Below are 27998 nucleotides of genomic sequence, written 5' to 3' on the forward strand. Positions count from 1 at the left end.
CAAGCTTGTCAGCAGGTGCTCGCGGCCAGTCAAAAGCAGTTCAGCTGCTCTGATGGCCTCGGTTGTCTCTTTGGTGGATCACACTGGAGGCACTGTATCCTCTGTAGTTCCAAATACTTCCATATCGATCCTTGCTGGGCGAGTAGAACGGCGCATGGTGTGGTGTGTTGTCCGGATGCGTTGAACGCCTGCCTAGGCGCTGTACCATCGATTTCTTTGGGAAAAAGAGGAACTTCGCCGAAGGGAACTGATACCGAAAGGTGCGTTGTTAAGGGCATCCAGAGGCAAAGGGTTCAGGCACACAGTGTGATTAAACAGCGTCTCTCCTCACGCTGACTGTATCGCTGGGAGCCTGCATCGGGCTTTCACTCATTAAAACTGGGTCACGGACGGACGGTCAGCAATCCAGGGGATATACCAGCACTCCTCTCCCAAGACGCCTGTGCGTCTGGCAAGCGCATATGCATCCGCGCAACTACTGCCGAGAGACGAAGTGCCGGAATAAGCGAAGTCGTCGTATGAGTGTGCGTGTATACGTGCGCACAAAGCCTGCTGCTCTCCCGTGCGTTACAGAGAAAAGGAAAGAGAGCAGGCCCCAGTCGCCGCTCACGCGCAAAGGAAAACACGGCGGAGTCAGAAGAAATAAGAGAGTAAGTAGGCAGTGTCCGTCATATGAGGTGGACACGGAACCTTATCTAGCGCTACCGTAGCTCCATGCGTTGTTTGCCGGCGTAACTAATGGATTAGCGATCTGTCAGCTAGGTAGCATGTGTAAACGCGCTAACAAAACAGTGCAGCTCGTTCACGGATTCCGGTATGCAGCGTGTCTCATGGCGTTCGGAATTTGTCTGCTTTGGTGCGAATACTGCGACCCATAGGCATCGACACTGGCTGCCGAAGAAAAAGATGAAATAGAAGAAATATCATTGAGTGCTTTTGTTGTCTAACGAGGCAACGGATGATCGGCGTGCTCCATAGTAGTCGGCTGGCCACATCATGTTTGAACATGCTGCGAAGCTCCTGGTGTCGAAACGGCAGCGAAGCTGTTGCTCCCAGAGAAGTGTTTGCTGTGATCCCACATTGGTTCTGTCATCTTCGTGGAAAGGCCTCTTAGTGGGGTGCCACCCCGCTCGCAAACGAAGAGTGGTGCCCCTCTTATATACGCTCCGATACGATGAACACACAAGAAGTTCAAACTATCACAGTCGCGAAGCAGCGTATGGACAACAGTTGGTGTCTGCTGACTCAACCACGAACTTTTGAGATTTCACATTCGAGAAACTTCTCTCAGATACCTCCACTGCCCGCATGAATGAAGCACGAGGACCCAGCCCCGTAGCCCGACCGCGAAAACTCAGCGCGCGTCTGCCCTTTCTGGGTCATTGTTCAAGGAACGGAAACGCAAGCCACAAAACACAATCGAGGCCGCAACATTTCCTCAGGAGCTCTTGCGCTTCTTCTTCTGGGCCTATTTAAACGGCTGTGCACCTGGCTTGCGTCTCCGCCCTAGAGGAGCTGCTCTTGGCTCTTGAACGCCTACATCGGTCCGCAATCGGCAGTTCCGAGCACGCTTCCACATCGGAGAACATCAGGTAGCAGTGAAGCACTTCGACAAAACCTGAGAGCTTCCGACGTGTGGAAGCAAATGTCATGTCATGACCGGCCGCTTCAGCCGTCACACAGTAGTTACTGACCACGACAAAGGGCTTGTCACTCTATGGACAGGCCACGCGTGGGACTGGAGAGGTCATTCCGAAGCAGAACACAGCAACACTAGTAAAACCAGGACGTTGAAAAAACACTCGGGGGAGTCCAAAATTTCTCGTTACCGATTTAGGCAGGCTCACAATGAACCCGCGCCGTGGAAAGACTGTAGAGGATCTCGAGACTCCCCAAGAAGTACGGGTATCATCCATCACCACACCTCTCTCACCTAGAACGCGGAAGGCACAATTATCTCATTAGGAGCCGCCGGACTCAGCTCAGTAGGGCTTTTACTGAATGATACAATTCCTAAACTCGTATGTTCGAAAAGGAAACCCGCCTGCTCCACCATCTGAGCCGCGTTAAAGGGAACAACCAGCACTCGTTTGTATTTAGTGTTGTGGATCATAAAACTGAATGAGGGGGGACGCTATAACGTCAGCCGTCCGGGCCCCGCGTAGTGCAGAGACAGCGTTGACAAATGACTGCCAAATGATTTAGACCGCTTCATAATTCATTCCCCAGTTTCCGCGAGCACATCACGACCGGTTCATATCAGCGACGGCTGAACTGCAATGGCATCGCATGTTCCACATTCTTAGAATAACGAAGACGGTTGTCTCAAGGTGTTCATAGCTCTAGGGGGCATCGACACTTGTCGCTGCATATGACACAAGGGCACGTAGCACGAGTTATACTCGTGCTGCGGCACCAGCAGAAGGACAAACGTACAGCACGCATGCACATGCATTACTAGGCAGACAACCTCTAATCCGCAGACCTCACTGAACCAAGACAGAGGGAGACGACATCGTCAGTCAGGATCTTTAAAATAAGGCTTGCGGCTCAGATGTGGCCAGTCGAGAGGTAATAACGAAAAGAGGACCCAGGCGCTATTTCGCGCCGCACTGGTTGACTCCCATCAAAATGACTTCATGTGCTTCCTCAAGCACGTAACCGCAGGCTTCCTGGATGAATAAACTGGCATTCTACCCGCAGAATCAGTCTCTGAACTACCAATCAGAACGCGCTTGGATCGCCTCCTCGAGAGCAGCATCTGTATCGTCTTACATGCTTTTGGCTTACAATTATCTAGGCACCTCGTAAGCCGCCTTTCGGCACAACCGAGAAACGCATCGATGCGTAGGTCACTAGAACACATAAGCCCACATTGAACCGCATGCATTAACCTCTGCTACGCCCTGACGAAATACTACGTATGAATTATGCACACAAGTGGAACGACCGTGAACGCCTTCACTGCCTGCCACCAGACGTCCAGGTATTTCTAATTCGAGCACTGTCGCCCAACGGACAGTCAAATTATACGGCCGCCATCGAAACCCTGCCTGGCACCCCACATCTTCGAGATCAATGCGGCAACCAAGGAGCAACGAAATCGAAGTTAGCCCTTTCTCTGGTGAAGCCACGAACAGCACTGATGAAGACCTCTCACAACTTCACCAGTCTGCCAGCCATTTCCTCGAAAGCACTTGCTGAACCCCACGTGCAATAAGACCAGCACATCGGACGCTCCCTTGAGTGACGCCTGAAATGCCTTGTTCCTATCTTGTTACTCCCTTACGAAACAGTTATGAAAAAAAGGCTCCGTGGCGCAGGAGCCTGTCGACAATGAAAGGAGGGTATGACTCGTGCAGTAATGGCAACGCAATATAACGGACGCATGAAGCGGCCGGCGGGACAAGGCACGGGAACCGTGAAAATAGGCCATGACCGCAATGATAAATACGAAAACCCGGCTGCGCATGCGCAGCGTAGCACAGGACGCTCCACGCCGAAGCCTGAGAGATCCGTTTAAGGAACGCTCACGCACCAAGCATGATAGCATTTCCTCGCTGGAATACTCGGCCGGGAGCACACCGGCTCGCTCGCCGGACGCAGCTGACGGAAACGCACAGTGGAAGGCACCGGATACACCCAAATTTCAACCACTGTGTGACGTCTCGTACCTATACATTGCCCCCGTATGGCGGCGGTAATAATCCGACCTCTGTGCCACGACGTTCACGACAATCCTGCGGCTTTTCCACTCCCAGCTTTCCGCCTGCTCCACATGATACGCGTGCTACGGCCTTTTGTTCACCACTACGCACAGAGGGCAGATCCTGGCTGACGTAACAGACGACCGTTTTGGTATAACCTCGACGAATCAGCCTGGTCAACCCAGCGCATCCTCAAAACACATCGGATTCCGCACTATGAATCATAGCCGGAAGGTTCGCGCAACCGCTTAAGAGGAGCCGGTACAACGAGCTTTGTTAGCCTTTTTAGGTGTTTGTACAAAATCGGAAGTGGGAGCGTCGATCCTACGCGCTGTTAGACACGGCCTTACAGAATGGGGCGCCACGCCTTTGAGCCGTTGCCCCCTGGAGCTGAAACGCAAGCCTACGTTGAACAGTCTCGAGCTTCGGAATCTCGCAAGAACCGGCGGGGTCCGATACCTTGCTGCCCAAGAGTACAGAGGGTGGGCCGTGTGTACCAGCTAAATCCTTCGAAGCAAGGTAAGACAGGCAGGGCTGCCAGAAGCAGCACCGCCGCTTGATATGCTGCGCGATCCGCTATCGCAAGGACTGCCTGCAAGGTCGGTAAAAATTGCGCTCGAGGTTCCAGTCATAAACTCGTCGTCTGCCCGGCCCGGTCTCTCGATGCCTCCATCCGGTGAACCTTGTCCTTCACCATCCGCAGAAGCCGCAGGTGCTGCGGGGGGAATCGCCGCTGCGGATAGGCGCGTGCCTTCCGCCGCTGCCAAGGCGGCCCTGATACGAGACGTTGGATCAGCAGGCCCGGATGTGCCTGCGCAAGAAAGGACAGCATACGCAATCAACTGGATGTCATGGACATGTTCGTGAGGCGATGCCCGCAATCGCGTATCCACCCTTGACAGCAGCGCCCCCTCTAATTTCCTTTCGCGGAGTGTGTGCCGCAACAAAACCTCGCATTATGTTCCAATCTCATCCACGACAGCCTAGGGCAAGCGCATAAGGCATGTGCACACTTGTTCAGGCCCTGCGACAAGAAACTAGTCCTGACCAAGTGGCAGCCCTGCCTGCGTACGCGTAAGATTTCTACCGGGTCCCGTGATGCAGTCTGCTGCAGTGGCCGCTGTTGGGCGCGCAGTAGCCCGCTGTCTAGACCGCTAGTCGATTACCGCTACGTTATGTTACAACGAGTGTGCATGTGCTGCATGCATCCGCCGTGGCGAACTGCATATCTTCTTTGTGTCTAATTCTACGCACAGCGTCGCGGCACACAGCTTGGAAAGCGATGCACGTTCGTATGTTGCGGCGCCGCTATTTGCGTTTTGAGCAGCATCGTGGCAGTTCGAGCAAAATAGTTTCATAAACGCCGTCCGCAATCCCATCTGTGTGCAGCAGATCACAGCGGTCATAACGCACCTTCAGGGGACATGTCTAGGCCCTCTGTTGTGTCCTCTCTGGCTGTCGCTCCGGAAGCGGTGTCGCCCACCAGGGAGAGGGCTGATAGGCTCGTTGATATGTCACTGCCCCCAAACAGGGTACGCATTACAGCATTCTCGAGCGCTCCTGTAGAGCTACACGGCGATGGCCCTCCCACAGGCGGCGAACAGTACGGCGACCCTGCGCCCAAAGACGATGTGGTCATGAGCTCCCCTGCCGCCCCGGCGCCAGTCTTTAAACCTCCTACGCGAGCCGCTGCGGCGGCCGCAGCGGCGGCGGCCGCAAGTTCGTCGTCTCCAGCTCCAAGTCCTGCACGGCCCTGCGAAACGGGCAGAAAACCAGAGCCCATCAGCTGCAATTGGGCATTCTCCATCAAGAACAAGAACGGATCGGCAACTGTGAGGCTTGTGCAGCGCGCATGGGAAGATACGTCACGCATCACGTAGGACCGGTGCACCGAGGGAAGCAGTACTCTGCAGGCAAGAGGAAGTGGAATGCAACGAACAACGGTAGCGGCGTACCTGCTTGCTCAGCTTATGCTGTTGTTTCTTCCACTGCTTTAACGTCAGCTTCGAGTGAACCTCGTGATGGCAGAACTCGCAGTTGGCTCCATTCCGGCAGCCCTTCCGGTTGTAGTAGAAAGCGCACGGCTTGCACCAGCCTTGCAGATGTAAGAGGCACTGTACGTCCACTGCAAGAACACAAACGACCATTCAGGACCACTCCTACATTTTCAGTATCAACACCGTACGCGCTCCACGGACAAAGCATCACGCACGCAAACCAAGATTGTCCGTTGTGCGCGAAAACGGTTTTCTCAATTTGGAACGGGTCAGCGCAGGCCCTATCCCTGACGCAGCAAAGAGCCCCTTTTGCCGGTCGCGCGTGACTCTCGTGTGAACGTCTGAGTCTGAGAATACGCATGTGCGCGCGACACGTTTCCCGGAGCCAACCTGCTATTTGGACACGACGACGGAAGGGACGGCGTCATCGCGGGTGCCACATTTCCGGTGGCCTGTGTAAGACAACTAAAAGCGTTGGATTCACAACACGTGTGCTGTTGTGTGCCCTCTCCGGCTTGGGCATCGGTTCAAAGTCTCTCTTACTCGACTGTAGTTGCGCGTTCGCTGTAGTACTAGGGAGTGTCGCAGTGCGCCGCTGCGTTCGTGGATAGGAAGGACTGGTAGCGGATCTGTCCACGCTCTGCGGCCGAGACACGCCACTTAGCGCATCCCACGCACCTCCGCTGCCTCTCTGACCGGAAAGCCAGTTTTCCCCCGGAGCCGCAGAGCCCGCGGTGCTGCCTGGAGATCCCCCGCCCCCGACGCCACCGGAGAGACTCAACAAGGGACTTGTTTGGCTCGACAAGGCGCTCTGCAACGAGTTGGGAGAAAGTGGCGAAGCCTGGGAGACTCCTCTCACGCCGCCGTGACTGATAGGCCTCTCGCCAGCAGTCAGTTGAGCAGCGCCCTGGTCAAGCAGGAACTCTCCCTGGCTCTCTCCAGCTGCGGCTGCCTCAGCCGCCGCCACCGCAGCTGCCACGGCCGTGGCCGCCGCGGACATCATAAGGGCATTTCCTCCAAGAGCGCGGGATGTCCCAAGGGAGGCCGAGCGAGTGCTATGGCGCAGGAAAATCGGGTCTCTATGTTCCTCGTCGAATCGCACTCTCCGGTCTCGCAGCTCCAGCGTCGACATGCGGTTGGTTGTCTCTCGAAGGAGAGACGCCACAGCGTCTGACGCGGCAGTATCTGCGACGAGATGCTGGGCAGACGCCGCCTCGTTCAGGGGCGAAGCATTCTGCGCCGACAGGGAAGGTGGGCCGGCACTATCGCCAGCCGCCGACTGGCCCTCTCGGAGGACTGCGTCGGCGAGTGCCGCAGAGCTGGAGCCGGGGCCGCCTGCGTCCTCGCAGATCAAAGAGAAAAGGCTCTGGCAGCGAACCTCACACAGACAGCACAAACACTACTGCATGACCCGTCGCACGAGCATACAACAGACAACCACATCAACAAGACACATGGAAATCAAGTCAAGTCGTATGGACGAGACTCTGATCCACGGCACTGCGCAGCAACAACAGCAATTGCGTGGTCTGGTCGGTCAGCTCATCCCTATCTATTTTGATTTCGCGAGCTGGATTGCCAGGCCTACCACCGCCGTCGTGGGTACGCGACATAATCTGTGGGCGAGGATACAGTACCGACGTCGTTGCTGCTGGCACAGCACAGCATCATCTGGACTACCAAACTGGCAATAGAAGATCAGCCGATTTTGGGATGCAGTGTCGCGTAAACGCGTGCCAGTTTTTCCGCCGCAAACGGAGGCGCTGGCTCTTAAGTGAGATCCGGGAAACGCATAAAGATACGCATGAACGTCCCGTTCGCCACTGCAACTTTCCCACTCTGTCCCCACAAACGGTAATTTGGTCATCACATACCGCGAGATTGTCCAAAGTATACGCCGGCGCCGTCCTCGACCTCGTCGCGTTCCTCCGGTGAAAATGTTGGACTTCTGGGGTGACGCCAGACGCTGTTGATCCTTCTGCGGTTTCTTTCCGGCTGCTGTGGAGGCAGTCGGCGTCGTTCGGTCCAGGTTGGTGGTTGGGCAGCACCGTCGAACCACTGGATGTGAAAAAGAGCCTGTCCTCGATCTTGCTTTGTCCCCGCTGACTTTTCGGAGTTGCGTACGCACTTTGGGAAGCCTGTAGTGACGGACACGGTACGCAGACGATAGCAAAGTTTGCCGTGGGCATATTCGGGAGTTCCCGCGAATTTAAACGCAAGTGGAACGCTCGCAGGCCGCTCAGCTTGAAAAACGGGCACAAAGGCCCACATGCAGCTTGCCGAGGCCGGCCGGGGCTTACCTCCGTGGCGACGGTGGCAGACGTTCCGGCAGGGGAAGGGCCGCCCCGCAGAGCTGACATTCCCAGGACGCCGAGAGGCACCTGACTCTGGGCGGGCTTCGAGGGACTGGGAGAATGAAGAGGACCCGCAGGACTGGTAATACCCGGAGGGGGATGCGGCGAAGGGGTGCTGGCGGTACCTTGAGACGGCGAGATGCTTGCTTGCGTAGAGGCAGCCGGAAACGAAGGAAAAAGCAGGGATGCCATATCAGGGAAGAGAGTCAACAGATATGACGCATTGATCGTGGTATTTCCTCCGTGGTAAAGCGGGGCAACCAGCTTTTCAACCTGCTGCAGTTGAGCTTGCAATGCGTGCTGCTTGAGAGTAAGCAGAGCTCGCTGAAAGGGAAAATGCACGCAGGAATCAAGCCGTACAAAAGAGTGGTGATCCAGAAACAATTCCGACGGTGCGATGTCAGTGCATTGGCGGGACTAGTTCGTCCTGGCTGCCAAGGCTGCCCTCGCTCAATAATAGCTGCGCAATTATGCATGTATCTACATGGAGGCAGACACCTTTCCATACACCAGTAAAATTCCTCTTGGAATGCGCTTCTGTGTGTTGTGACGCCGCCCCTACGAAGCAACCAAAGCGGTTGCTGGAAAAGCGCCGCAAGTGGGGAGTCATGCACCAGCCCACCCTCGCAGTCCATGTTCGAACAGGAGGACTTGTATGCATCCGATTGCCCTGCATATTTGCGGGAAAGATCCGGTTTGCCGCCCCATACCGCCGCTAGATATTATATGCAAGACTTTTCCCCGTCCTTTCGACTGTGGGGAAGCGCCTGTGTGTGGCTCTCGTGGAGGACATCCCTACGGGCGTTTTTCGTTGCAGAGTATGGGGTGCCTATTTCGTGAAGTAGAAGAAAGGAAATCTGACGAAAGGAACTAACCAGCGCTGCTTTTTGGTCCTCCCTCATGGCGCGCGTGTGTATTCTTGCGTCGGTGTCCATGGCGTTCTGGAGGCCAGCTCGGAGGAGAGGCATCCACTCCGGGTTGTTATCGAACGCCTTCATCGTGCCGTCTCCACCGGCGGGCTGCCTCTGTGCAAGGCTGGGGAAGAGAAGACTTTCTGCGGTGTTCCCTAGCTCGTTCGCGAAGCGGCAGGATCCCTCTTCGGCGTCAGTCTTTCCCCAGAACAGCACGCCCCCCCCTGGTGACCCGCCTGTCAAACTTCCAGGCGCCCCTCCTCCTCCCACAAGAGCGGCAGCCGCCGCTGCCTCCACAGCAGCCGCCGCTACGCCAGTGAGATAGTCGCCAGCGCTGTGTCTCTTCTTGAGGGTGCGTGACGGCGCGCCGCGGAAGGAGGGTATCGGAGAACTCCCTGGAAACGAAGCCTGAGGAGGGGGAGAATGAGAGACTCCGCAGACCGGTGAGGTCACTCCTACAATGCCCGACGGGGGCGCCTGGCGGAGCTCTCCGCCTGGGGTCGTCTCCAATCCGAGGGACGAGAGCGTCTCACTCGAACAGCGAGACTCCGGGAAGGCTGTGGAGCTCCGTCCGTCTAACTGAGGAGTCGCAGATCCTCTCGGAACGGGGACCCCAGAGTGAGAGAGACCGGGCGAAGCCATAGGAGTGAAAAAAACGTTGCCGGAAAATCGTTGGGAAGGAGAAAAACTCGCCGGTGGCGCGCCGGTCTCCGCACGCTGGACTCGTGTGCAGGGAGGCGTACGCTTGCTGGCAACGGATCGAGGAAATCAACGAATTACGGCCAGCACAGGAAGACAGCAAAACCACAACCGGGCGACTTGGAGGGAATGATGCGCGACCCTCCGGAAGAATAGAAGCCCGCAGGCAGGGAGTGTGGACGCCACACTGTCACTCACGGATCCATCCCCGTCACAGACACAAGCCTGTCAACACCCGGCCGAACCAGAACGCGCGGGGGCAAACGGTGTAATCGATGGAAATCGTCTGTGTCGGCTAGGTGTCACGGACGTCGAGTAGAGATGTTAGGGACTGTGTCGCAGCGCAGCGGTGTCCGGCCTCTACCTCCCTTCAGGCCAACGCATGCGGATCAAGAGATGGTGTGATGGAGAGACATGGGCTGCAAGGCAACGGAGCCTACGTGTGTCTTGTCAACCTGGAAGCATGCAATGATTGTATCGTGATCGCGTCGACGAACCTTCCGGCAGCAGGTGGTCCGCTGAGCGCACGCGTATAGTGTAACTGTCACGCAAAATATCCTGCACAGGCCTGTTGCCCCCTAGGTCAGTCGCCTTTTGCTTGGAACACTGATACATATCACGGTGCCAGCATGTAGGCGCGTATACACTTATGGACACACGTGCATACGCGGCCATACACCTTGAAGATCACACGCTCTCGGTATGCAGTATGCATATACGTATGAATTATTCCATCTTCATGCCTTATTGACCCGCAGTTCTACGCATGCATCTGCAAACAGGATGTATCCTGCTTCAAAAGCGACTGCAAGTTGACCATCTTTGATTCCCAGCCCTCAGTTGTGGCTGCACGAGCTAAAACAGACCAAGACGGGACTCGGAATGGGGAAAGCAGTCGAGGGACAGGAAATTGCATTGCCATTTCGCTGGTTCGGTTGCCTGTGCAGGGCTTAATGACGGAAAAAAAGGCGCAAACTAGGGTTTTTCAAGAACTGGTCATGCGTCCCCTTCCAAATATCCCTTTAAAAAACCACATCGAGGTGCACACCATGCATGAGAGGGCCGTTTGATCCAGAGAATTTGTAGGGGTCGTCAGGCCCGAGCGCTTTGACTAGGAAGCGTTGTCGTTGTAAACGCGAGAGAAGACAAGAATGTACGCCGGGGCTTTGTCTCTCTTCAGCCTGGCGCGGGAGACTGTGTATCCGATGGACCAGAGAGCCTTTGCACGAGACCGCAACACACGAAAATGCCGGAAATCGAAGCTTCCCACGCCCTCTCATGCCCGTTGCAAGAAAGGGGGACGAGCACACGCGAAGAAACGCAAAAGAACTTTATAAATACGAGGGCGGAAAGGACGAGAGGCAACAAAACAGACGTGCCAACTTTTTCTGTTTCTACGGTCTTAGCCCAAAGGTTGACGAAAAGTCCGATTTTTCTTTCGTCGGGCGTCCGCCGCAGTCGGAAGCGGCGCAAGAAGCCGTTGGGCCACCCGCCACAGAGAGCCCCCTTTTGTTTTGTGTCCCTCTCTCTGCTTTCTCTTGGGCGCGGGGCGGCGCCCCTGTTTGAACCAGGACAGCAAAAAAGAGGCAGAGCAGCGAAAAGACGAGGCACTGGCAAGCAGAAAGGAGTTTCCAGCACCCTCCTGCCTAAGGTTATTTCGTGACCGAAAGGAAGGGAAAGCTTTGGTTACGGGACAGTCAAATGACACATGAGGGTGGCTGAGGCGCCTTGCCGCGCGAGGAGACCGAACGCGGGTCTCTCAACCGGAGAGAGACGGGAGGGGAAGCCACGAAATAGCGCAAAACTCGTTGACCCCAGCGCAAGCCGCGAGCCGCGCGCCTGCCCTGAAGTTTTTCTGGCTATACCATTGTCTAAATCGTGGCAGAGAGGTACCAGGCACCGTCATCTGCCTCTTCGGCGGACCACGAAAAAGACACCGCTTCGGCGGTCGGATATGGGGAGACAGGCATGGGAGAAACTGCGACCAACGGGGCGGCGATGACCCGGGGAAGCTGTATGGCTCTCTGCTTGACCGCTGAGGGAGGCACTCGGACGAGCGAACTGAGAGTCAGTAGCCGGTGTGTTTGACTCCTTTTTCTACCCCCGTGGTAATATTTTTAACGCATGTCTCGCTTCTAGACACTAGCGATATATGTCTCCGCTAGAAATAGGGAGAAACGTGCGAATAAATCCGCAGCTTCCAGCTAGTAGACACGGATTTAGCCGCGGATACGGGGACCCCCCTTCCCCGTGTGGAACGGCCATGGGGGGCCTGTTGAGCGTCGCCAGCCGTTGCGTTTCCGGGGGCAGAGATGAGAGCGGCATTAAAACCGCGGGGCCGGGAGTCCGTATCCCGCTGCTTATCGCCTCGTGTTTCCCTCAACAGCCTTTGCGTTCGGTTCGCAGTTTCGGTTACACGCTCCATCAGCATGTTCCCTCTAGAACCAGCATGAAGGTCGCCCGTACTGAATTTCAGAAATACAGCCCGCTGCGGTGCCGCCTGTGTTCGCCTCCGCCGGAGTGCTTCGGTAGGTTTTCGCGCCATTAAAGTGCGCCTCCCACCATTGTGCTACTTCCCTATAAACTATGTGCAAGGGCGTCGTGCAGGCCGCCAACAACCGAGGTACACTCACAGTGTGGCGCTAGCAGGGTCGGTCAATGCCAGTTGCAATCCTAGTCCTTAGGTCAACCAGGATATATGGGAAACAGGAAAATCCCTCCACCAGCCGCGGCTTCCTGATGGTCACGGCGCTCAAATGTCTGAAGCACAAGGTTACTCTCCTACAGTCGGAACAAAGACACCACACCTTTTGCTCAGCATTCTCACGGCAGCTATTCAATGAAGAGCACGACGGAAGGAGTTAAAGATGCCCTGGCATCATGAAGGTATGTGTTGAAGATGCTAGCTGTGTCAGTGGCTGGCTGCCTCATAGTCGTCTGTTATGCTCAGGAGAAAAGACAACAGTATCTCGACACCCAACGGTGATGGTCTGACACTTCCTCGCGCTTCAAGAGTTACGGCCGTCACCAAGCTATCCAGACTGCAAAGAATTTCACAGTGAGTCCCCCGTTACTCTAACATGGGAACCTCTCTCTGAAGCTCTCTAGAGGGCGTCTCGGGCAGCCAGAGATTCTGCAAGCGGTTGCTCCTGGTGGCTGGACGGTGCTGCAGGTGACCAATGTGCGCAGTGCGCGTCGCGGTTTCTTGAGCAGCGGGCAGTTTGTTAACACGAGCGGGCCGGTGGCTCCCCTAAGTCCTGGGACAGAGCGGAGTTGAGTGTGCAAATCGCCGTTGCTCAATCCTGGCATGACTCCCCTCAACGGAGGGTCCCGGGCCTGCGTCCACGATATGTGGACAGGCATAATTGAACGCACATGCTTACGCTGCTTTCACAGGTCTCAGAAGCCCTTGCGTCTGGTATGAAACGTCTTCCAGACGAAATTACAGGATCGCGCCGCAGGAGCCGATGTAAACACGACAGTACCCGGTGTACCATTGGGGCAATTGGGTGGGGAGGGGGGGTCGGCAAGCGAATCCTCGCTGCGTGCTCAACCACATCCGGCCGACCACCATCTGAGGCAGAGGGCTCCATAGCCCCAAGACCAGAAGTTTTGACGCTTGTTTACCAAGCGAAAGATCGTCTTTTTGTGGTGACCCGTTTTGCCTGGGCACACACAACACTACCTTGGTTTCGGCTAGCGCACGTGTGCGGCCGGAGAGGCACGTCAGACGCGGACTTTCCTGTTTCGTGTCTTCAGGCGCATTTCTGGCTACAGAAGCGCGAAGCAGCTTATAGGGGTGTAGGTAGTCCGCCAGGTATGAAGGCGGCGGGTCGTACTTGCGTTTTCTCTCAACCTGTGTCAATAGTACGGGCTGATGAAAAGCAAGATCATCTGCTCTGCCTGGATGGTCAACTGGTGCTAAGATTGAAGAGCGTCTACAGTCAATACTTAACAGGCTGTCCGGAAGTGTGAATATTTTCAAGCCGTTCTGGCTGTTGTCTGGACCTACGGAACACAGTTTGGTGCTGTACGGCCTTCCACGGTGGCGACAACGGTATCCCAGCCCTTCCGGACGCGCCCTGTACGAGCACGGCAGACCGGGGCGCGGATAACGGATTCGTGGGTTCAGGTCGTTGACTGACGCCAATTTCCTCAACGCGATAGTGGCCGCTTCGTTCCACGCTGGAACGCGACGTCCGACGAAGGCAGGAAGTGTCTGTCTGCTCAAAGGACATGGTTGTGAGGGCCAAAAGGGGAGGGTTCTCCTGACTGAAGCCAAACTGAACACAACGCCAATGAATGGCCATTTCGGTTATCAAACCTGGAAGATCTTCGCAGCCGATTCAAAGCCTTGAACGCACAGTTTAGGTTTGAGGGCTCAGTCGGGTTGCCTCGTTCTCTGAGGCGCAGCCCGCGGGGGGAGACGGCATCACGTGTTGGGGTGAGAGGCTGCGAATCCGCCCGTTTCGTCAGAAGGAACAGCGATGCAATCGCAGAATGCTGTGACCAGCGCGATACCCTTGGGCGGTACTGAACGGTTCTGTCTGTTATACATCGGGCCAGCCAAGCCTCAAGCAAAGCAGAAGCCCGGCAGCCGCCGCGATTGCAAGCTTGCAGGCGCCCGTCTATCTTGGAAGCGAAACTATGAACGGTGTGGTTCCTGTGTTACCTCTGTCAGGCGCTTAAGCCTGCAAGCCAGGAGCAGATTTGTGGGTGTGCACTGCCTCGCCTTTCAATCAGGGGAACCTGGGGACCTCCGCACATCAGAGATTGTCACTGCTCTACCAATTACCAGTTTTCGAAGTGATTAACCCGTGGTCCTGAGAGAAAACTTCTTGCGTGTGGCATCACCTCGGGGCAAACGGCATGTCTCCGCCTGTGCTGGCGCGTCTACAGTGACACACTTGTCCACGGAGAATAGAGCAAGCAGCAGCTGGGGTGTGTGTCCTCCGCAACTTGTACAGAAACCGTCGCTCGTCATGCTGTTTTATCGGTGGTTGCCAAGATGGATGGTCAGAATATAGTGGCACTACGCTCAACAATTTTGCGTGTTCCACTGTCACCAACTGCAAGAAGTGCGTCTGCTCGACATGTTTCCCAATCAGCAGCTTTGTTTTATGGATGCGTGCCTCAGGGGCTCCAATCCACGTTTATGCGGAAGATGTCCAGGGCTTGGACGGAATTTAGATCGGCGACTCTCCTTCCTGGCCTTTAGGCTGTCGACGGCTCTGTGCCTCGCTCGTGTCCATTTGAGATGGCCAGCCTTGCCATTCACAGCGCCCGCTCGTGCCGGGGGGAAAGCAAGAGCCTCTGCTTCGTTGAAGTCCTCCTCCGTCCCCTGCTTTCCCAGAAAAAGACGGCAGCGTGGACACATGCCGGCAGCCGCTCCTATGAGCACTGGCGACCGGTCGACTGTGTGGGGGGGAGTTTGTAGGTGTGCATCCAGTCTCCAGCTGCTTCCTCAATTCAATAAGGGGACCCTTAGGACGAATCCCGCGTGCTGGTCAGCTGGCTCTTCCTGAACCCGGCGCAGTGGCGCTGTACAGGATCTCACAGAACGCCCTCATCCCCTGACGGCATCAGTTTGAAGCCCGTCCTTCGGATAAGATATTGACTGGGACTCGAGTCTCGAGAACCAGCCCGCTCCCGTTGTCTGGTATTCAAATGCATGAAGCAAGATTGGCTCTCGTTCGCGCTTGTCAGAGGACTCAAGCGGGCTCCGCTGAGACTCCGGGAGCCCCGTGGGGTCGAGACTGCGGCCGGTAGGCAACGCAGAGTGACCGTTGTGGGGGACGCTGAAGGGAGGTTTAGAATACTGGTGACAGCTGGTAAGAGACGAAAGGACCGGTTGCCCTGCTTTCAGGATGTTTTTCTTTTGCGATGTTGGCAACACGTGATACTCCTAAACAGCTAGTCATACATAAACGCAACAAATGGGCATCGGCGAGCGGAGGTGAACAGCACATCGACGGTCGAGCGGTAAGCAGGGCTCTGTTTCGCTGCTGTCTAAAAGAGCGCTCGGCTTCAGGTGTGGGGGCCGAGGACGTGTGCGTCGTGGGACACGGCTGGCTGGACGAGTGCTTATAAATGCTTCATGGTGGAATCTGTCGTTGTTCATGAAAGCAGCAACTCCTTCACTCTCACACGAAAGAAAGAGACACCCGCGCACTGCCGGGGAAACCCATGGACACACAAAGCTCTGCGGCGTGCTGGCGAAGGGACGTAATTGCTGAGTGGATGATGTATACACACACGCGACGACGGCGAACAAGACGGTGTAGACTTTTTAGTTGCGAATGCGTCTTTGTGAATGCACACGCAAGCGACTGTTGAAGAAAAAATCGGGCGCAACCAGGAAAACACAAGAGAAGACTGCTGTCTTGCAGAGCAGCGTGCGGCACACACCGTTCACCACCGACAGAAGGGGAACATAAAAAAAGAGGCCCCAAACTTCAACACGGAAGTCCGCTTCACAGGCTCGCCTCACGCTTTCTTTCTTGTGAGGCAGGACGACGTCGCGCAACAAAAGACAGTTTCTTGAAACGAGCACGAAGTTCGTGCATGGGCGACGACCGACGAAAGTTCCCGTCCTTTTTCGAGTCTCGCGTACCAGCAAGCGATGCCCACTCTCTGCTGTGCAGAAGGACAGCCAGCACACCTTCAAATCCAAGGTGAAAACCTTGATCATAGACTGCAGAAATATACACAGCACGAGCTCCGTAGCTACGCACACAATACACAGAAGCAGCCGTGAACGGGCACCAACCGGCGTACGAAAACAACAGAGAAAAGGACGAAGCAAACGATTTCAGAGCATTGCGAAGATGCGTAAAACAACGGCGCACGAGTCAACTGCCCAACGGATTACGTACTCAGGAGCTCCACGAGAGATTAGAAGGCTCGAAAAAAGGGAACAGTTGGTCCCTGAAGCCAATCTTCGCCAAATTGAACTCACGTCGAAGTGTGTCTATCCGTGCAACGGATTCACATAGTGGGGGACTCGATGAACCTTGTGGGACACACCCTTACCCCCCCCCCCCCCCCCCCCACCCCCTGCGCACGGAGACGTCTCCGCGCGAGCACTCAGCGACATGAACAGAACAGACGAATGCGGCTGGCGAAAACCGGAAAAAGACGTTTGAACGAAGCACACACAAACTAGCGCCGGCGCTGTTGCTGCAACTGCTGCGCGCCGCTTTGACCGAGGCACGTGTGAGCGACAGATTGAAACAGCTTCTCCACCTCGGGGGCCGCAGAGACGAAGGAACAATTCCAAAAACTGAACCTGTAACGGACGCAAACACCAAAAAATCAAAAAGCTCATCTTTTCTATGGCCGTCTCGCACTCCCATTCATGCACGCATGAGCATGCACCTGTCGGATATAATATATATATATATGTATATACGCATATATATGCATGCTGCCTAAGAGCCTTGCGGGATACGTCGTTAAAACTCTAAACTCCCACCTTCTCATTGCTGTTCCCCCTCCTAAGTGCCGTGTCTACGTTCTGTCTCCCTGTCTCTCATTCTCTCTCTGCTGCATCGTTTTTCTCCGCGTTGTGGGCTCCTCCAACCGAGTCCAGGACAGGAAGTGCAGGCATCCCACCTCGGGTTTTTGATGAGTTCGATGAATGTGATGAGGAGGCCCCAGGGGTGGGGGCGGTGGACGATGAGGCGTTCGAGGAGGACTCTGGTGATTTGCTCTTGGATGAGTTCTTCCCTCGATTCGCCAAAGAGCCAGAGTAGGACGCAGGAGAAGTAGTGCGTGTGGGCGTTGGGGTACCGCAGGTGGTTAGCGACGGCCGACATGAGCAAGTAGCGCCCCTCCATGTCGAGCTCCTTAGACATGTACAGAAGGATGTCGAGCGACGGCGAGAGTTCGCCGCCGGGACGACGGGCGCCTGCAGACGCCCCACCCACGCCGCCGCCGAGACCCCCGATGCCCAGCATGGCGTCCATGATCAACCCGGGGCCGTCGCTGCCGCTGGCGCCGCCGCCCACGCGTTCAGGCACGCCGGTGCCCACGTAGAGGAGGAAGGCGTTGAGCAGAGGCACATCGTACTTGGTGCCGATGCGCACAGCGTCTTCGCGATCGAGCAGCAGCTTGGAGCGCATCAGCGGGAGCAGTGACGCGTCCCGAGTCTGCCAGAATGTGTCGACATCTTTCTTCAGGCCCTTTTGGAGCAGAGTCACTGTGAAACTCGACAAAATGCGAGGCACTGTTTTGATGTCTGCCAGCAGATCAACCTTGAGGTTCGGAAGGAACGGATCGGGCAGCTTCATGTTGCGCGGGAAGGCCGAGAGAACGACGTTGCGCAGTTGCACGCAATTCAGCGGCAGCACGTCGCAGAAGGAGAAGTGGTAGTCGCACAGAAACTCGGGGAAGTCGTGGAGAAGGACGAGCAGAATGCGGAGAGCACCCTTGTAGAGCAGCCGGATACTGTCAGTCAGCGCGGCGTTGCGGAGGAACGGATGCAGGAACTCAAAGTGCAGCAGCAGCAGGCGGTGCAGGCACGCCCAGCCTCTGCCGCTCTTGAGGAGGCGCGGCATAAAAACGCGGTGCCCCACGAGGCCCAACCAGGCAAAGGCGAAGGCCGGCACCCGCGTCGGACTCAGGAGCGCCAGGTGCTCCGCGAAGGAGAGAAGTGAGTGGAGAAGCTGCGTCTCGCTGACCCCTCCTCCGCCCAAGAGCGTCTTCCCGTCGCTGCTGTTGCCGCAAGAGGCGTTCGGGCCTCCAGCCCCGAGGCCCGCGCCTCCGGCGCTTCCTGGACTTCCAAAGGCCCCGCCGGCTCCCGCCTTGCCGCCCTGCGAGGGCGCCGAAGACGTGATCTCGAGGAGGATGACGAGAAGAAGACGATAATACGGCCGCTGGTTGAACGCCGAACCGAGACGCTCCGCCTCCATGTGGATGTGGCGGCAAATGATGCCCAACGCCCTCTGCAGAATCATCACCGGGGAGATCTGAACCGGATCCACGAGGGTCATCATGCCCACAATCATCTTGGCGACAGCGTCCAACGGCGCAACGTCCAGCAGCGGCTCGGTGTCTTCAGGCGGCGTCTGCATCGCAGTGAGGAACTCCGGGGTGACTGTGGAGGCGTCGTACTCCAGAATCGGTGACGACGTGACAGTCGACGATCTGCACGAGCTCTTGTCCGCAGTCTCTTCATTCGAGGAACCCTCAGGTTCGCTCTCCTTCGCCCCGTCCTCGCTGTTCTTCGCCTCCTCACTCTTCGCGGTCGCAGCCGCCTTTTTGTCCTTTCCTGCCTTTGCGGCGTCGTCCTCCGCTGCGCCGGAAAACCTCCTTCGTCCCTTCTCCGCCGAGCGGCCTTCGTCCTTCTTGTCGACAGCTTTCTCCGCCTTCGCGTCCTGCTCGTCGTTGCCCTTTTTACCGTCTGTCGTGCGCCCTTCTTGCTCCGCCTTGCTGCCCTCCTCTGTCTTGCGGCCTTCCGCCTCGTCGCTGGCCTCGTTGGCGCCTTCGCCTCCGGCGCTGGGGCCTTCGCCGGCGGCCTCGGGCTTGTCGTCGCGGAAGCGGAGCGACCGCGCCACGGCTTCTTCGACGCAGACCGCGAAAAAGCGATCTGTGTCTTCGTCCATGCGCAGCAAACCCTGGTGCGAGACGCGCTGGAAGAATGTCGCGCGGAGGAGCGACGCGCTGTCGGTGCTGCCGAAGCCGCTGACGCCCCCCGCGCCCTGCGCCAGCCCCGAGAGGCGGTCGGCGGCCCCCGCGCCGCCCAGTGACGAGGGACTGACGCATGCGCAGAAGCGCAGCCACTCGCTGAAGATCGTCGCAATCAGCTGGCGCTCCTTTGCGGGAACAGCAGGAAGACGCGGCAGACTGCGCACGCAGACGGGATTCGCGCTGTAGTACGTGTCCATCAACTCCGTCATAGTCGTCACACGCTCGCGAGGGTGATTCTGCGGAAATGCGCAACGAGAACAAAGCACATCGATGAATTAGGCAAGACACGGGGAAAACACGGGGAAACAGGCGAAAAACCGAAATGGAGACAACGCGGATGAGACCCCTTCACAACACGTGTGCCTGGTGAAACGACAGATAACAACAGATACGGATATGTGAACCCTCTTTCTGTGTGCGTCGGTACGTGCGAACGAGGAAAATGGTCTTGATCGCGCCACCCCCCGCATCGCCCATCAGCCCATCCACGCACGAAAAGGGATCAGCGCCAGCGTCTAGAAGTGTTGTGAAGCTCGGTACCTTTCTTTCCTCCTGGTCTTCTCTGAAGGCCTCCATGAGCTTTGTTCGCGCCTCCGCGAGCGGCAGCGGCTGCCAGCCCTTCAACTGAACGAGCTTGGCGGGCAGAGTCGTGGCTGAGGCCTCGGTCAGCATTTTGAACGTAGTTGGCAAGTCATCTGGCGTGATAGCTTTCTGATCCAGAAGCGTTTTGAGCAGCGCCAAGATAAACTCGAGAACGGCGACGTTTCGGCCGTTGTCGAGGTGGTTCGCAAGGACCAAGTCGAAGGCCGCCAGGCTCACGAGGCGGTAGCGCACCAGGCCCGCGGCGACAGTTGTGTTGCTCTTCTTGGGCGGAATCGTCGCCGACGAGCACGAAATGCTCAACACCTCGCCCGCCAGCTTAGACACCACGTCGCTCTGGCAACCCAGCGCCGCCAAAACTGCGAAAAATACCTCCATGTAGAGGCCTGTGTGCAGAACAAGCAAACACGCGACAACCCGCCAGTGGCCGTCGCACCACGCAACACCCAAACCCGCAGAAAAAAGCAGAAAAAACTGTACACGCATCCGTGCGACCAACGAGGTGCCGCGCACATCGCCGAAAAAGACGCTATAAAAAACGCCCGCTAGGAGGTTGCGGATACGATGTGAGCCAGCAGACAACAGACGGCGGGGGATACACCTCCGTTCATCACTCCCCGTTTCTCCTCTGCCTTCCCCGATTCCGCTCGCGTTCACCATGAATGAGTTGATAAAGGGTTCGCGGGATCTACCGCCGAGAGATGATTTGTACGCAAATATCACGACTCGACTTCGTGTGTGCTCGTATCGCAGAAGGGGGGATCCAGCCCCTACCTGTGGGATCGATGCCTCGGATCGCGTTGTGGCTGGTCCTGTTGGCTGCCAACGAAGCTCCCTCGAATACACTCTTGATCAGCTTGTGCGCCAGAGTGGGCGCGAGCTCCTCGACGCGCGGGCAGCTGCCAGCGATCGCCGAAACTGCGAGAATCAACTGAAAAACTTCGTGGTTCGACGGCAGACACGCGAATACTGTCAGAACTGGCGTCGCGCAGTGAGGCACCGGCAGTGCATACACTTGGCTTCCCGCTGGAGTCGAGTACTGCGCGGCAACAAACACGCAAACGCAACAAAATTTGGTGAGTCCGCGGGATGCAGCGGAGGATGCAGCAGGCAGGCGAACTCAGCATCTCCCCCTCGCATGTCGAGGCCCAACTTAATACACGCGGAGCACACTGAACGCGACACCGCGCGCGTTGCAGCTCCACCAGACATCTGCAACCGACCAAAAGACACTCCCACTGGGTCGACGCCAGAGCCAAGGCAGTCCCCTCCCCCCTCCCCCCCCTCCCCCCCTTCTCCCTTTCCTCCTGTTTGCTTACAGAGTCAACGGTGGAAGGCGTGGGAACGATCGGCGGGCAGGTGAAGATGTCGCGGACGACGTCTCGCAGCTGGACGAGACAGTCCTCGAGTCGGGCCATCACAGTCGACAGCGGCGCGTCGCCCATCGGCTGCACCGCAATCGGCTCTCTGACCCCGAGGCCAGTTGCCGGCGCGGCGCCTCCCGCCGGGCCCGTTCCAGCCCTCGCGCCGCCCTCGGCTGCGTGGTGCGAGGCGAGCAAGCCCGCGTTCAGATTGCCTGTGCCGCCGCCGCCCAGGCCCACCAGGGGGCCGCCCTGCGGACCCGATCCGGCGTTGCTGCCGCCCTGCGGGTGCACGCCCCCGCCGCCGCCTTGCGCGTGACCGGCGAAGGAGGCGAGCAGCTTGTTGCCTTGCTGCTGCCCCAGAAGGCGCGCAGCGTGCTGAGAAGCCTGGGCCTGCTGCTGCGCGAGGTGTTGCTGCAAGAGACTCTCCCGGCCGATGAGACTCGAGGCCCCGCTGTTGGGCCCCATAGTTCGCCCAGGGAGACCCTGCGAAGCTCCTCCAGAGGGCCCGCCGCCCTCCCCCATACCGACCATCAGTGCAGCGGCGCCGCCAGCCATGCCACCGCCTAAAGGGTGGCTGTGGGGCCCCGGTGGCAGGGACGAGGGATTGCCCCCGATGACGGAGCCCGCGCTGTTCGGGCCCAGACTCCCCATCTGGGCAGACCCCGCGCCGCCTCCCTGGAGGAGACCCGGAGACGAAGGTCCGCCATGGGCTCCGCTTGGCCCCACGAGGCCCGCGTGGGGGCCGCCTGCGCCGCCTGACATCGGCGGCATGTTGCTGTTGTGAGCTGCACTCTCCTGGTGGAGCTTCTTCAGCGGACCCAAGTTGAGGAAGTCCTTGTAGACTTGCAGCTGGCGGTTGTTGAGCACGTGGCGAAGCTTGAGAGGCTCTGGGAGGTTAAGCGTCCACCTGCTGCTATTGATGTAATTCGTGTCGACGAAGGGAACACCGCGCTCGCGCGCCTGGCGTCGAATCGCCAGCGCAGGCTGCATAGTCTGCTCAATGTCGCGAAGAACTTTTTCCACTACCGCTTGCTCTATCAACGAGCAGCCAAGCTCCAGGTTATCCGCAGACACGATCTGAACCACCTGCTCAATCAGCACCTGCGAAAACAACACAGGAGAGCAGCGGGAATTGAAAAGTTCCGCGCCAGAGGCATGAATGAATGGACGGCGGCAACTTTTCGGATCTAACAAGAGCGCCGTTGTGCAAGCCTTAAAAAAGGGCATGCATGCGTTTTAGCGCAGATGCACTGTCTACATACCCGCTGAAAAAACGCGTCGTTCGCGACGTCCACACTCCATCTCACAGCGACATACATACGCCGCGAGAGAGATCTTCGGGCGCATAGTGGAAAACGTACCTGGTCGTTGCAGTCACTTCCCGCCGCAGGCTGAAGAAGCTGGCGCAAGTTCTGGCTGAGTGACACTCGCAGAGGCTCGCGGCACGTGACGAGAGCCAGCGAGCCCGCCAGGGAGGCTACCATGAGATGGGCAGCCCGCTTTACCAGAGACTCTTCACTCTCCATGCAAAAGTCCTTGCATACCAGCTCCCGAGTTGTGACGCAAGAAATCGTCACTGAAAAACCACACAACAGCAAAAACGAGACAGTGACAGGCAGTTTTGTTGCGATGCTCTCCATAAACGCCTGCCAGCGCGGACTACCACTAAGCGGGACTCTGCTCTACTCCTCAGGCACACCCGAACACATAGGCATAACTTGAACCGAGATTATTCTTATTCATATCCACACACGAGTAAGGCCTCGGTGAACAAACAGAAGCACGCCACGCCAAAAACGCCTCGCAAATGAAGATCCATCGACAGTGGGCAGTTTGTAGTCGCCATGTTTTCTCAATGTTTTATCATCTGTCCTCGCCCGTTGTGATTCCGGGCCCGCATTCCCCTCCAGCACCAGCACGCCGTCAGTCCGCTGCGAGTCAGCTTGCTCTTGAAACGGCGGCGTGCCAAGCTTACCTGAGCGTTCCACGACTGCCGAAATGATTTCTCTGATCGCGCGGTCAACAGCAAGCGGGACGAGAGGCCGCAGATTTGGCTGGATGCTGAGAAGCGCGATGGACGGCGAGATGATGACGTTTTGGCTCAGATTTTGCAGCAGACGATCCGGCTGCAGGATGCTCGCCGACGAGACGCTTGAGGTCTGGTCGGTCCCTCCCGAGGCCCCCAAAGCCCCGAGAAGCGGCAACAGAGCCCTGTGCGGGTGGTGCGAAGGAGGCGCCACGCCGCCGCCCGCGCCTTGGAGAAGCGATGAAGACCACGACGAGGGATGAGAAGGCTGAACATAACAAAAAAAAGGAAGCAATCACCCATGTCAAACACCGTGGAAAGACGAAAAGGCGGCACTCGAAGTAACCGACACAACGACACGCGTGTGTTTCCACAGCCAAAGCGAGAGGCAGCGCGCTTAAGCGCCCCTCTGCTGCTCTTCTCTCTCATCCCTAATGACCCTCTAATCGCTGGCGTCGCCCGGCCGTCCCCCACCTTGGGGTTGAGTCCAGTCCCTCGCAAATCGCAAAGACGACCGATTCCGCGCCGCAGCCCACACATGGATGCTCACCTCGAGGCCGTCGGGGCTGGGTCCCCCGGGGCCGTCGCCTTGTCCCTGTAGCATTCCGAGCCCTGCCGCGCCGCCTTGTCCTCCGGGGCCTTGTTGGAGCCCAATGCCAGGGACCGCGGGCCCAGCCCCGCCTCCCGGTTGGGGTGGGGTTCCTCCGGGGCGGCCCATGCCCGCTGCAGCGGCGGCAGCTGACGCAACCGCGGCTGCTGCCTCCATGAGACGCCCGTGAGCTCCAGAGGCACCGTCCAGTTGACCCAGGCCGCCGGGGCCGAGGCCCTGGAGACCGCGCTGGTGCTGCACCCCGAGCGGAGACGACGACGGGTCTCCGCCGGCCCCTGGGCCTCCGGCACCCGCTGACCCGCCAAGACCCAGTGCGGCGGCCGCCGCAGCAGTATTCAGAGAAAGACCTTGGCTGCCCCCCGGCAGACGCCCCACGAGTGCGCCAGGCGAGCTGCGAACGCCGCCTGGTACTCCACCGCTCCCGACCCCTGCCCCGGGGCGCCCGGAAGTCCCCGTCGCAGAGGTCGCTCCCTGCGGCGTCCCCCCCGGGGGGATCCCCGGGCCCGCTGTCCCGAGAGGCCCGCACGCCGCAGTCGCAGGGGTCGCCCCCGTGGCCGTGGAGGCTCGGACGACGAAGTCGGCGGATCCCGGAGGCGGCGACCGCTTGGTCAGATGCTCTGTGCGATTATGGTACTCCATGACATTTAGGTGAAGATGCTTGAAGAGGACCTCGACCTCGAAGACCAGGTTCGTTCGGATGTTGGGCTGCAGGTGGATCTCCGCAAGGAGCGACATGACGGCCGTCGTCCACGGATTCGGGGGCTTGAAGAGCTTCGAGGCTTTGATGCCCTCCATGATTTTACACACAAGAGGCAACACCGCAACCAGATGCCCCTGTTCGTAGCCCGCAAACAAGAGCTGCTTCAGGTCCATCCGCTTCGACTTCAACGGGCGGTTTCTGTGGAAGAATACACAGCAAGCTCGAAGCAAAGTGTACACGTTCGCGCAAAACAGTACGAAACTCACGCATGTGTTCCAAAGAAGGAAAGTGTTGAAGGAATCAACAATTTTAACAAACTCTTGCTGTTTACCCAACTCCGCATCCTGCTTCTCTCGGTTTGCAAAGGTACGCAGGAGCCCGATCCTAGACGATCCAGAGGCACCGTCAGAGGCGCTGCGTTTGTGGTTCACGCCCGAAGAAAATACATGCGCGAACTCGCTGAATGTCTCAAATACCGCCACTGTTCGCTTCGATCGTTCAGAATCTGTACCTGGCGAGCGTGATGGATCCGAGCCAAAGGCCCAAGTTTTTCAGCAGAGTTCGGTAGGAACTCGATTCCTTAGCTTCGTCGACGTATTTGAGCAACACGTGGATGCAGTTGTAAGTCATGTTGATAACCGCTTCCCACAGCCCCGGCAGCTTCAGTTTCTCCAAGAAGAGGACGAAAATGCTGTGCAGATTCGGCTCCTTCGCAGCCCGACTCTTAACGATGTAATACGTGAGCCACGGGGCGTGCTCTTCGGTCAACACGTCCTTCAAGCTCTCGACTTTGTCGTCAACGTTCCCCTCGCACACGCTGTTGCATGCGGCAATCACTTGGTCCGCCACCCACTGCGGCGGCTGCTCCAACTTCGCCGTAATGTCGGGATCGTTCATCAGGCCCTCCACCTGACCCAGGCCTACGCCCTGCAGCAGGGCCCCTGCGCCCAACACGGCGCCCGCGCCGCCGCCGTGGCTGCCCGCGAGGATCGCGTTCCCCGCCGAGGCTGCGCCCAGGCCCCCGAGAGAAGCCTTGCTCGGGCCGCTCGCCCCGCCGGCGCTCGACCCCCCCAACGCGCTCGCCCCCCCGGTGGTGCCCTGCGGCGACGGCGAGCCCGACAGCGGCGGCGACGGAAGCGCCGAGGATCCCTGAAGCAGAGACGCGGGCGGCGGGCTGTGCGACAGTGCGTGCGGAAGCGAGGTGTTGCCGCCCGCTCCAAACGCCCCCCGCCCTCCTCCCGCCGCCGCGCCGCCTGCAGGGCCCGACGCCTGCCCTGAAAGAGACAGACACAGCACAACTTGCGCGTGTTTGGAGTGGGAAACTGACGCTAGGCCGCTGCTGCACGCCGACAACCACGCGACAAGTACCACACTGCAGAGAAGTCAAACCAAAAACAGAAACACACTGCCGACGCTCGGCCGGCTGGTGACGGGCGCTTCGGGGGCCGTCCTCGCAGGCGGGGAAGCGCGAATGAGCGGCATGCACCGCGAGCGACGCGAGAAAGCTACCGTCGCCCTCCTCTCCAATGTAACTGCGCCACACGAAAGAGAACGCACACTCGCGCTGGCTCCTTCTACGCAAAGAAGCGTACGAAGCGGAAACAAAGCACATGCTGAGACTGCAAAAAAACAACACGACTGGGCGCTCCTACTACCCCGGTGGGAAGGGAGCCAGAGAAAAGGTCGGTGAGTCGCTGATGAGAAGTCTTCTTTTCCTACCTCCGCTGGCCGCCTGCCGGGCCGCGGCCGTGACCCCGACCACAGGGGGAGGCTCGGGCATCGGGGGCAGCGAAGCTGCGAGTCTGGGATCTAAAACGACAAGGGAGTGGAATTTCTCAGGAATCAGATGGAGGACGGACTGTGCGTAGTGTGCGTAGTGCGGGTGTTGTTCTTGGAGTTCAGTGAGAGAGGCGAGAGCGACGAGGAATTGAGGAAAAAGAAAGATACGGTCAAGAAACTGCTCGAGAGCGGCGATGCCGAAGACAAACATCTTCGAACTCGGCCCCTTGCGGATGGCCTCCAGCACGCAACGCAGAGCAATCAGAATTGAGTTGCCGCTGTTGATTAGGACGTGGTGATGAATCAGCTGGCCGAACAACTCAGCCGTCAATGCCAACTCGTGCGGCGGATACTTGGGGAAGTGCCGGCATTCAAAAAAGAGCGTGCGAATCATCGAAACAAACAACCCGCTGTCGCGCGACCCCGGCGGCGCCTGAGACAGCCGCTGCAGCAGCGCCACCACCATGTCCACCGAGTAAATCCCTGGAAAAAGCAGTCCACACACGGAAAAAAGGGATGGGAAACAAATCGAAAAGAGAACCAAGGGACGGGTTCACAAGAACACACCGCTGGGCGACAACACCTTCCTCCCCCCCTTCCCGCGTCCCCCTCCCCCCCCAACCCCCCAACTTCCCCCCCCCCCCCTCCCCTCCCCCGCGTGGCCGTCTGGGATACTGGCACCCTCGAAATGACGCATTCCAGTCAAAGTGCGACATGACGCATGTGCGGAAGCAGAAAATCAACAGCGGGATAGTGTGTCAACATAGTCCGGAGAAAGATAGCGCTCGTCTACACCACATGAGTGAGAAAAAAACGCGCGTCCTCGTGCCCGGCTACACACTACGGCAGTCGAATCGTAGGCCACGCACACAACTATGCGTCTGTGGTGAAGATCTTCGCCTCTCCGTCGTATCTGATGGCTTTATGATGCGTACCTGAGTACATCTTTTGGAAGCAGCTGTTAACTTCGGCCTCGAAGTCCTGCGCTGGCTTGTTGCCCTGCGCCAGCTGCTGAGCCTGAGACAGTGAAGCCGCTCCCGCTCCTCCGTTGGCACCTTGCCCAGCGCCCTTCGCCCCCCCTCCAGCCTCGGAGTTTTCCGCAGGCTGCGAAGAGAGGCCCCGTAGCGCCGCGGCCGCCCCATCGCCGTCGCCCGCCGCGAGTCCCGCTGGAGAGCTACCGCCGGTGGTCGCGGAGCCCGCTGCGCCTGCGGGTTTTCCGCCTCCACAGTTCCCTCCTTCCTCTGCGCCGCCTCCACCTTGGTTGCTGCTACTCTGGAGTTCAGCGTTCACGACGCCGCTGTTGCTACCGGTCGGCGACGTGGAGGGAACCCCGCCCGCGGAGGCGCCTCCCGAAGTCGCCGAAGACGTGCCCCCAGGTCCAACGTGCGAACCGGCCGAGTTTCCTCCCGCGGACGGAGCTGCGGCTGACGCCGCGCTCGCCTTCAGGGAAGGAAACGAGCCGTCGCCCCTGCCCGGGTCCCCCATGGCGGGGACTCTCGCGGGGAAAAGGAATTCGATCCGGAAACCCTACGAGACAGACTGGGAGGAGTGTCTACACAAG

The 27998-nt window shown here is 58.1% G+C and overlaps 2 protein-coding genes across 2 annotated transcripts; both read right to left on the reverse strand.

Annotated features, from left to right (window-relative positions):
- Positions 1-4207: 4207 nt before the first annotated feature.
- On the reverse strand, positions 4208-9611 carry BESB_019380 (uncharacterized protein; the record flags this gene model as incomplete). Its single annotated transcript, XM_029360647.1, has 8 exons — positions 4208-4518; positions 5121-5460; positions 5663-5832; positions 6248-6445; positions 6473-7070; positions 7579-7842; positions 8005-8382; positions 8934-9611. The coding sequence occupies 8 exons, from the start codon at positions 9609-9611 to the stop codon at positions 4208-4210; spliced, it is 2937 nt and encodes a 978-aa protein (XP_029216006.1).
- Positions 9612-16829: 7218 nt separating this feature from the next.
- Positions 16830-27922, reverse strand: BESB_019390 (uncharacterized protein; the record flags this gene model as incomplete). The annotated part of the gene is made up of 11 exons (XM_029360648.1): positions 16830-16956; positions 17283-19594; positions 19899-20344; positions 20733-20997; positions 21278-22423; positions 22684-22898; positions 23298-23616; positions 23899-24856; positions 25170-25932; positions 26378-26920; positions 27373-27922. The coding sequence occupies 11 exons, from the start codon at positions 27920-27922 to the stop codon at positions 16830-16832; spliced, it is 7644 nt and encodes a 2547-aa protein (XP_029216007.1).
- Between the last annotated feature and the right edge of the window lie 76 nt (positions 27923-27998).

This window comes from Besnoitia besnoiti, chromosome XI, assembly GCF_002563875.1.
Source record: "Besnoitia besnoiti strain Bb-Ger1 chromosome XI, whole genome shotgun sequence".
Classification (NCBI taxonomy): Eukaryota; Apicomplexa; class Conoidasida; order Eucoccidiorida; family Sarcocystidae; genus Besnoitia; species Besnoitia besnoiti.